Source organism: Tupaia chinensis, unplaced genomic scaffold (genome assembly GCF_000334495.1).
Source record: "Tupaia chinensis unplaced genomic scaffold, TupChi_1.0 Scaffold000469_1, whole genome shotgun sequence".
Lineage (NCBI taxonomy): Eukaryota > Metazoa > Chordata > Mammalia > Scandentia > Tupaiidae > Tupaia > Tupaia belangeri.
The window spans coordinates 974,881-983,593 of record NW_006159978.1 but is presented as its reverse complement, the minus strand read 5'-3'; the positions used below and the strand labels follow the sequence as shown (position 1 = coordinate 983,593).

Here is an 8,713-nt window from a genome sequence, read left to right as displayed (position 1 = left end):
TAGGGAAAGTCTTCTATTTCTTGCCTCCTGTCAAGATGCCAGGTTACGAAAATGTTGATTTCCTATCGGAAACACTAAAACTGACAATAGCAAAACCCTGGGTGAGAGTGGGCATTCTCAAAAGGAATCACCAACTAATAACCCCTGGATTCACGAGCGGGGCAGTCAAAGTGACCTGCCCCGAGGCTGAGGATGGGGGAGAGACACTCTATTGACATCTCCGGCCTAGAGACACCATAGTACCGTTAGAAAGACAGAGTCCCATACTCCCAGTCTCCTCGGTCCCTCCTGGGGTGTTCCTAAGTGCTCCTTTCTCTTGGTCAAATCTAGGAGACAGTGCAGAGGTTCACACACAGGGCCCTCTAGGAGCCTCTGGGGCAGTTAAAAACAAGGGCTGACCCCCCCTAAACTCTGCACCTCTAGGTCTCCCTGCTCTGCAATTCCAGGGCTCGGGTTTGCAGGCTCTCTCCTGCACCCTCTGGGGACCTTTTTCTTCCTTGGCCTTTATTTAAACACATTTACTCAGACAGAAGGTGCAGGGTGGTGGGGCTCTGCCTCCTTCCCCAGCTGTACCCCAGCATTTGGGGACAATCGTATGCCTTATCTTCCAACTGCCCTAGAAACTGCCCTAGACTGGGGGATTCGGAGGAACACGATGGACCTGTGGGGAGGTCCCACTGTTAGGCAAGAAAGCAATGTCGGCGGCCACCACAGAGAGCCAGGAAAGGCCCCTGGGGCAGGTGAGGAGTTTCGCGTAGGGCACGAGGGATGGACCGCCTTCGTCAGCCATGGGTGAATACGTGGCTTGTGACATGTCCCTGTGGGCAGCTCTCAGGGTAGGCACCTGACTAAGAGCCTGCTTCTGTTGGCCTGAACAACTCACCACACAGGTCTCTCTTCTTTGCTGTGAAGGCCCAGAGGACCCAGGAGCACAGGTAAATGACTGGGCAGGTGAGCATGGGGACCTGTCCGAGGACCTGGGAGCCGCAGTCTGTGGCTGTGAAACTACTCTCTCAAACAGCGGCCAGCGTCGTTCCCTCCCTTGCTGACTGGTGGCCCTGGAAACGGCTCTTCTGGGTCCACTGCTCAGCACACAGGGCCAGACTCCTGCTCTGCCCCAGGGGCCTGCAGTCTCCACCACCCCACTTACACTCCTGCAGAAGGCTTCATCCCCAGTGGAGCGCCTACAGCAAGTGCCTCCCCATAGGGGCTACCTGAAACGGGACAGGACACGGCATCCAAAGCACACATGGGAGGAAGCCCTCCTAAAGCACCCCAGGAGAAAGACCAGAGATGGCCCCAGATGGTCCAGGCCCAGGGGAACAGGTCCCCTGGACCCACATGGCCTGTTGTGGGCATCACAAACAAGTTCTCCTGAAAGAGAATGTGACCAGCCCAGGGCCCCGGGCATACTACCAGGAGGATGCTTGGCCTGGTGCGCCGGCATCCTGACTGCAAGGGCGGGGCCGGGACGTGTGGACTCGTTTCCCTTCTCAGCAGCTGCCCCCACCGCAGCCCTCCTGAAAACCAGCAGCCAGTGAGGCCGAGATGACTCAGGGATTGCTCCCGGGGCCCAGATCACCAGCGCTCAGATGAGGGGCAGGGCACTGAGGAGATAAGGTGGCTGCCCGGGAAGGGTTCCACACGGGGCCCTGGGGTGCTGTCCTCGGCTGCCTTTGCTGGCCTGGCTGTCCCTCTGGGCAGCCATTCCCAGCCTGAGAGCCAGTGGTCCTTCCAGAACAGAACTGGGCCTGGCATTTGAGAAATCCCAGGGAGGCCCAGGCCAGCTCTGCCACCCCAAGTCCTCAGCTTCCTGTCACAGGCCCTTCTGTGGATCGGAGACACCACTGAGTTTTCAAAGGGACTTCCTTGGGAGGCTGAGCTATGCGCCCATGGGTGCAACTCTTAGCTTTGCCCTTCCTGTGGCGCTTCCCTGCCATCCTGGCCCATTTGAGTGACACCGCACATGCTCACTCTCCCTCCTTATCTGGGGTGCTTGTAACCAAAGGTAAGACAGTGACAATTTGGGGGGGTGCTGGAAAGTGTGTGTGTGTGTGTGTGTGTGTGTGTGTGTGTGCACATGAGCATGCCCGTGTGGTATACAAGAGCAGAGAGTGGCTCCCATGCCAGATGCCCCACTCCTGTCTGCTCAGCCTTACCTCGCCCCAGCAATGGCACGGACGGGTCATCATAGCTACCGTCACAGAAATCATTACCAGCCTCCAGCTCGCTGCTGACCGGGTTGCCGTTCGCGATGCTCTTTTGTTTGATGGTGAAGAAGGCCTGCATCTTCACATTGTACCTGTGGTCAGAGAGGGCAGATCAGAGCCGTGGAGGGGAGTCCCCATGCCCTCAGTGTGGGGGAGAGCCTGTCGGGCTTCCCACCCCCATCCATGTGCACAGCCAGCCTGGCCTGGGAGATCGGGCGGGGAGGGAGGTGGGAAGCCCTGGCTTCTCCAATGAGCTGAGATTCCTGACAGTCATAGTGGGCATGTGCAGCCTGAGAGACCTGCACTACTGGGTTTGAGGGACTCTCTTAGCAGACCTTCCGCCCAAGAAAATGATTGGGCCAACGGCAGTTCAAGCCTGTCCTCGTAACAGGATCTCAGCCTCCCATGGGCAGCTCATAGGAGGTGCTACCAGGCCGGTACTCTCTCCGCAGCAAACCTTGCAGGGGGTGCTGACAGCCAGCACCGCCATCCCCCCAGGAGAGAGGACGGCGTCTCTCCATCTCACAGACCCTCAGGCTGGCTCCTACAGAACGCACCCAGAGAGAGCATTAATTATTTAAGGATGGTGCTCTTGCAGTTTGACAGTTTATCATCCATTTTTATAAGGCATTATGCATGTTTGATATAAATGTGGGGATTTATATTCCCATATAACCCAGAGTGTTCCCTTCCTTTTTAATTACCCATGCAGGTGTGAGGAGGAACATAAACCTGAACGTCGCTCAACTAACAGGTAGTTCTTTTTGCTTTGGTTTTGTTTTTTGGAGGGTGGGGAATATTGATATTTATATTTATATGTGTTGAGTGTTTTATATATATATGCTAAATGTTTTATATATATTTATATATATGTAAGTTTATGATATAAATATATATGTTCATCAAAAAAGTCATGACACATTTTTACATAGAAAAATACATAAACTTTACCATTTTAACTATTTTCCCTTTTTTTCTTTTGGTTAGACGGAGTGTGTGCTTTCCGAAGAGACACAGAGAGGGAGAGGAGAAAGCATCCCCAGTGGGGAATGGCCATGCTGCAATCCCTTCTTCTCCACCTCACCCCTTCTTTCAGGATTTTGGGCACACACAGAGGAGCCTGGCATGTTTTTCAAGCCACCAGGTCTGGAACATGAACCACAGAATCAGCCATACGGGATCCAGCTGCCTTAACCACCAACCAGGCCATGGAGCCAGCCCACTGGTTCCCTTTCTAAGTGTACATTCAGAAGGATTACTTGCACTCACACTGGTGTGCAATGATCACCACTGTTTCCAGATCTTTCTCATCATCCCAGAAACCTGTACCGATTAACCAATAGCTCCTCACTACTCCCTCCCTTCTGCCCCCCGCTAGCCTCTAATCTATGTTCCATCTCTACAGATTTGACCGTTTTAGACCCCTCATGTAACGGGAATCATGCATTTGTCCTTCTGGGGTTGGCTTCTTCCCCGGGCATGTTTCCAGGATTCACCCCCACTGTAGCATGTGTCAGAACCTCATCCCTTTTTAAGGCTGAAGAGTATCCCTCAGGGGTAGCTTTGAGCTGGTTCCGCCCAGGCAGCCTTAGAGAGGCTCTAGGTCGCACAGCCCCGGACACAGTGTTTGCATCCTCAGACCCATGAGTGGCACCATCCAGGGTTGTGGAAGGCAATGACCCTGAGACTGGGCATCTTGTGAAGCCTGGAGAAGTTACACTGCCTGACTTTTTAGAAGGGTGATATTAAATTATCAAGAGATTTTTTTGAAACCAGAAAAAGAGGCAATTACCTGGGGGAGGCCTCCCAGGGCAGGTGAACAGAGGTTCTTGCCTGATACTCACCTGGGAATCAGACTTAGTCTCCATTCACCCCCCACCCACAATGGCTCCATGCCTGGGTCTGGGCAGCACCCACAGAACAGTGCCTGAACAGCCCACCCAACACTGACCATCCCGGCAGTGCATCCACTGGAGAACCACAGCTGACTCAAAGCGACTGTAAGATCTGACTGAGGGTTCTCGCTGCTCTAGCCAAAGGCCAGACGGGATGTGGAACAAGGCATCACGTGGCCCAGGGGAGAAGCGAAGGTCACTTACTTCATAATCAGAATATAAAACACATAGAGGATGATGAGCACCAGGCCTTCCCACCTCAAAGAGAGAAAGGAGACTGTGGTTAGAGCTCGGGAGGCCCCACCCCTGGGGTTGAACAGGTTAGGGGACGGTGCAGGGGACAGGAGGATGTCTGTACCTTCCCGTCCCCAGAGACTGGCTCAGGACACAGGCATGTGGGCAAGACACCGACTGTGGATGCCCCCCCTCAGAGCCTCCTGGTAACTGACAAGAGGCTAAGGAGGGCTCTTTTCAACCTTAGGGGTCTGCAGGACTCAGTGGAGCCCCTAGAGTCCTAGGAGCTACCTAGAACAGGAAGGGCCAGGGCTCAGGGAGTCACATAAACTTGACTCCAAGGGCCATATGGTCACCTAAAATGAATCGTGGTTGGGGACTAGAGAGGCTATGAGTGCAGGTGGAAAGGAACTAGGTCTCCAGGGTGACCGGATACAGAGGTGGGCAGGCTGCAGTGCATGGTCCCTCCTGGGCAATACCCTGGGCAGTGCAGGTGGGGTGGGGCTGAAGGTCTTTCTGGAACACATCATTACTGCTCTCTCATGGATGCAGCCCAACCCCATGAGCTGTGGAGATGTCTATACCTCTGACTACAAGCCCCCGAGGAATCACACAAGTTTAGTTTGTTTGTTCATCTCACAAATATGTGCTAAGTCCTGTCTGACCCTGGCTGAAATCCCAGTCATCTGGGAGCTCCTCCTTTGTTGACATAGAGCCCATAGATAAGGAGAGCCACTTCACCACCACCACCAATCCCATCTGTAGATGAGGAGAGCAACACCCAGGAGTGGAGAGACTCTCCTGGGTCACACCATGGGTGAGGGGCCAGGACTGAATAGGCTCAGGATTCCCTGAGCCTGCAGCAGGTAGCCACTCATATTAGGCAGCTCATGTTCTCAACCTAACTGCCTGTATATAGTCCCATGAACAACCACACAGTCACTTTTTAAATCACTGTCAATGACCAGGGAATTTGATAACTTATGAATGTAAGATGCATTCATACCCTATAAAAGGAGTGGAAATAATAGTCTGTTTCTCAGAACTGTGTGCTTTATGTATCTTAATTAATAAATCAACTCCTACCACAGTGTCATAAAGATGAGCCCCTATATTTTTCTTCTGAATTTTAAAAAATTTATAGTAAGATCTTTCATTCACTTGGAATTAGTTCTTGTATAAGGTGTGAGGTAGGGATCTGACATTACACTGTTATATATTGATTCCCAGTTGTCCTTGTATCATCTAAGACCCCATCCCCAACTTACTTCCTTATCAGGCATATCTTTCATCCCGGAAATACACCCATTACTGGCTATGTTTACCATTATGCAAAATACTGGAGTATTGTCATGATCTCAGATTGATGATGTATCTTGATATCTGGCAGGGTAGGAATATTAAGGGGAATAATTTTTCTCACTTTGAAAGGGTGAATAAAGGCATAATTACTTCAAATTATACCCTTTCTATTTACAAAGTTAATAAGCTTATGTTTGTCAAAATAATTTTTAGAAAGATTCAGTAAACCCAATAAACAAGGATACCTAAAACAACAACAAAACAAAAACAAAAATTAAAACAAAAATTAAACTTTAAAAACTTACCACACAATTTTTTCATCATAGATGAACTGGAAAGCAAAAGAAACAAAGGTTACGGGGACACATATTTACTCCAAAAGAACAATCACAGACCCCCTAAGCACCCAGAGACAACTCTTATTGGCCGTTTTACATGCCTTACAGTAAAGCTGGACTCTTCTTGCCACTTCCGAATTTTTAAATGGCAGAAGATGACCTTTCTTTAGTTCGAACCTGGGCCTGTAAGATGTCAAAACATGTGTCCTGCCTCACTGGGATTATCCCAAGAGAGATGGCATGTGCTTTGTTACAGTCCAAGTAGCTTCTGGGGCCTAACCTAGTTGAAGCCCTCTACCTCCCCATTAACAGAAGAGAGTTACTAAACTCAAGGAATCTCAAAGACTGAAAAGATACTTACAAATATAAGGCTGTATGTGTGTGTGTGTGTGTGTGTGTGTGTGTGTGTGTGTAGGGTGGTTCATTTTCTTAAAAATAAAGAGTAAACACTTTAGAAACTCCAAAAGACAAGGTTTAGCTTGCATAATTTTAAGAGAGGCTGGGGATGATAGTGGAGATACTGACATGTTTAACGTGAAGGTTCATTTTAGGTGTCAACTTGACTGGGCTAAGGGATACCCAGATAGCTGGTAAAGCATTATTTCTGGGTGTGACTGTGAGGGTATTCCTGGAAGAGACTGGCATATGAGTCAGTGAACCCAGGAAGGTTTACCCTCAATATGGTGGGTACTATCCAATCACTTGAGGGCTTAGATAAAACAAAAAGACAGAAGAAAGATGATTTATCTTCTCTCTCTCTTCTAGAGCTGGAACATCCTTCTTCTCCTGCCCTTGGAAATCAGAACTCCAGGTTCTGATGACCATGGAACTTGCACCAGCAGCCCCCTGGGTTCACAGGCCTTTGGACTGAGGCATACTGCTGGATTCCTTGGTTCTTCATCTTGCAGACAGCATATGATGGGTCTTCTCTGTATCCATAACTGCATGAACTGATTGCTCTAGTAAATCCCCTCCTGTCTATTATTTATTTAGATCGCTTTGTTACAGTCCAAGTAGCTTCTGGGGCCTAACCTAGTTGAAGCCCTCTACCTCCCCATTAACAGAAGAGAGTTACTAAACTCAAGGAATCTCAAAGACTGAAAAGATACTTACAAATATAAGGCTGTATGTGTGTGTGTGTGTGTGTGTGTGTGTGTGTGTAGGGTGGTTCATTTTCTTAAAAATAAAGAGTAAACACTTTAGAAACTCCAAAAGACAAGGTTTAGCTTGCATAATTTTAAGAGAGGCTGGGGATGATAGTGGAGATACTGACATGTTTAACGTGAAGGTTCATTTTAGGTGTCAACTTGACTGGGCTAAGGGATACCCAGATAGCTGGTAAAGCATTATTTCTGGGTGTGACTGTGAGGGTATTCCTGGAAGAGACTGGCATATGAGTCAGTGAACCCAGGAAGGTTTACCCTCAATATGGTGGGTACTATCCAATCACTTGAGGGCTTAGATAAAACAAAAAGACAGAAGAAAGATGATTTATCTTCTCTCTCTCTTCTAGAGCTGGAACATCCTTCTTCTCCTGCCCTTGGAAATCAGAACTCCAGGTTCTGATGACCATGGAACTTGCACCAGCAGCCCCCTGGGTTCACAGGCCTTTGGACTGAGGCATACTGCTGGATTCCTTGGTTCTTCATCTTGCAGACAGCATATGATGGGTCTTCTCTGTATCCATAACTGCATGAACTGATTGCTCTAGTAAATCCCCTCCTGTCTATTATTTATTTAGATCCTATTAGTTCTATTTCTCTAGTGAACACCGACTAAACACTCAACAGCCCCACCCAGCATCTTCAGTTCTAGACACGAATGTGCTGCTTCCGTGATCCAGGGGAGGCCTCCTGCAGCCACCCACATGGTTGGGAGGTGCAGAGGGGGGTGGACAGGCTGCTCCCACTGGTCTGACCTTGGAGACACAAGGGTCCCTGTGTGTGGTGCCAGGAGAGGCCAAGGGGTTGCTATTTGGACTTGGGCTCATGGTACCCCTCTCCTGACTGTAAGGGGCCACAGGGGACATTTATGAGGAATTTTTTTAGTTTTTACAACTCAATGAAGGGATACTGGCATTAAGAGCCAGGGGAGGACAGGGACACTAGACAGCATAAAGCACATGAGACAGTCCTACCGGATGAAGTTTTTCTCTCTGGCACATTTACTCTTAAATGCCCTGGTACCTATTCAGGCAACTGAAAGCCAATGACCTGAGCCTCAGACTTACCTCAATTTAGAAATCAAAGTGGTTTTAATCAATACTTAACTTTTTAGTAAGACGACTGTCAAGTAAATACACAATGATTATACTTTGCTCTGTTTAGGATTCTGCCAGGAGTCTGGCATTATTTTGGAAGATACATCGTGGATGTCTGCATCGTCCACTGGTCTTCATCACCAGCCCGACGACCCGATTACATCCGTCTGTGTTTGAAGTGGACAGGCTCGGGGATTTCCTCAAGAGGGGCAACCCTTACCTCACGGGATCTTCTAGTGTCTTCGTACCAAAACACTGACATACTGCAACATGTACGCTCTTATTGTAAATTACCATTATTTCGCCTTAATATCATAATTTGGGCATTATAGTGTTTTGTTTGTTTGTTTGTTTTAAATTGTGTTTAGCATGTTATTTTATCTGTGAATTTCATTTTCAGGGTGTGGCAGGCAGCCTCTGGCCTTCACACTTTCCTTGAGTAACGGCCTTCTAACAAACAGAATGCGACATAGG

At 48.9% G+C, this 8,713-nt stretch overlaps 1 protein-coding gene across 2 annotated transcripts in view; it reads right to left on the bottom strand.

The window, feature by feature from the left end:
- Positions 1 to 8,713, bottom strand: part of SLC24A4 (solute carrier family 24 member 4) — a 193,818-nt gene that overhangs the window by 70,286 nt on the left and 114,819 nt on the right. The window contains exons 8-10 of one of the 2 annotated variants that reach the window (XM_006155808.3): positions 5,947 to 5,972; positions 4,310 to 4,363; positions 2,160 to 2,302 (exon numbers count right to left, since the gene is read on the bottom strand). In XM_006155808.3, the coding sequence (XP_006155870.1) occupies positions 2,160 to 2,302; positions 4,310 to 4,363; positions 5,947 to 5,972 (223 nt within the window). The remainder of the gene's footprint in view (positions 1 to 2,159; positions 2,303 to 4,309; positions 4,364 to 5,946; positions 5,973 to 8,713) is intronic. The other variant, XM_006155809.3, reaches the window with a different exon arrangement.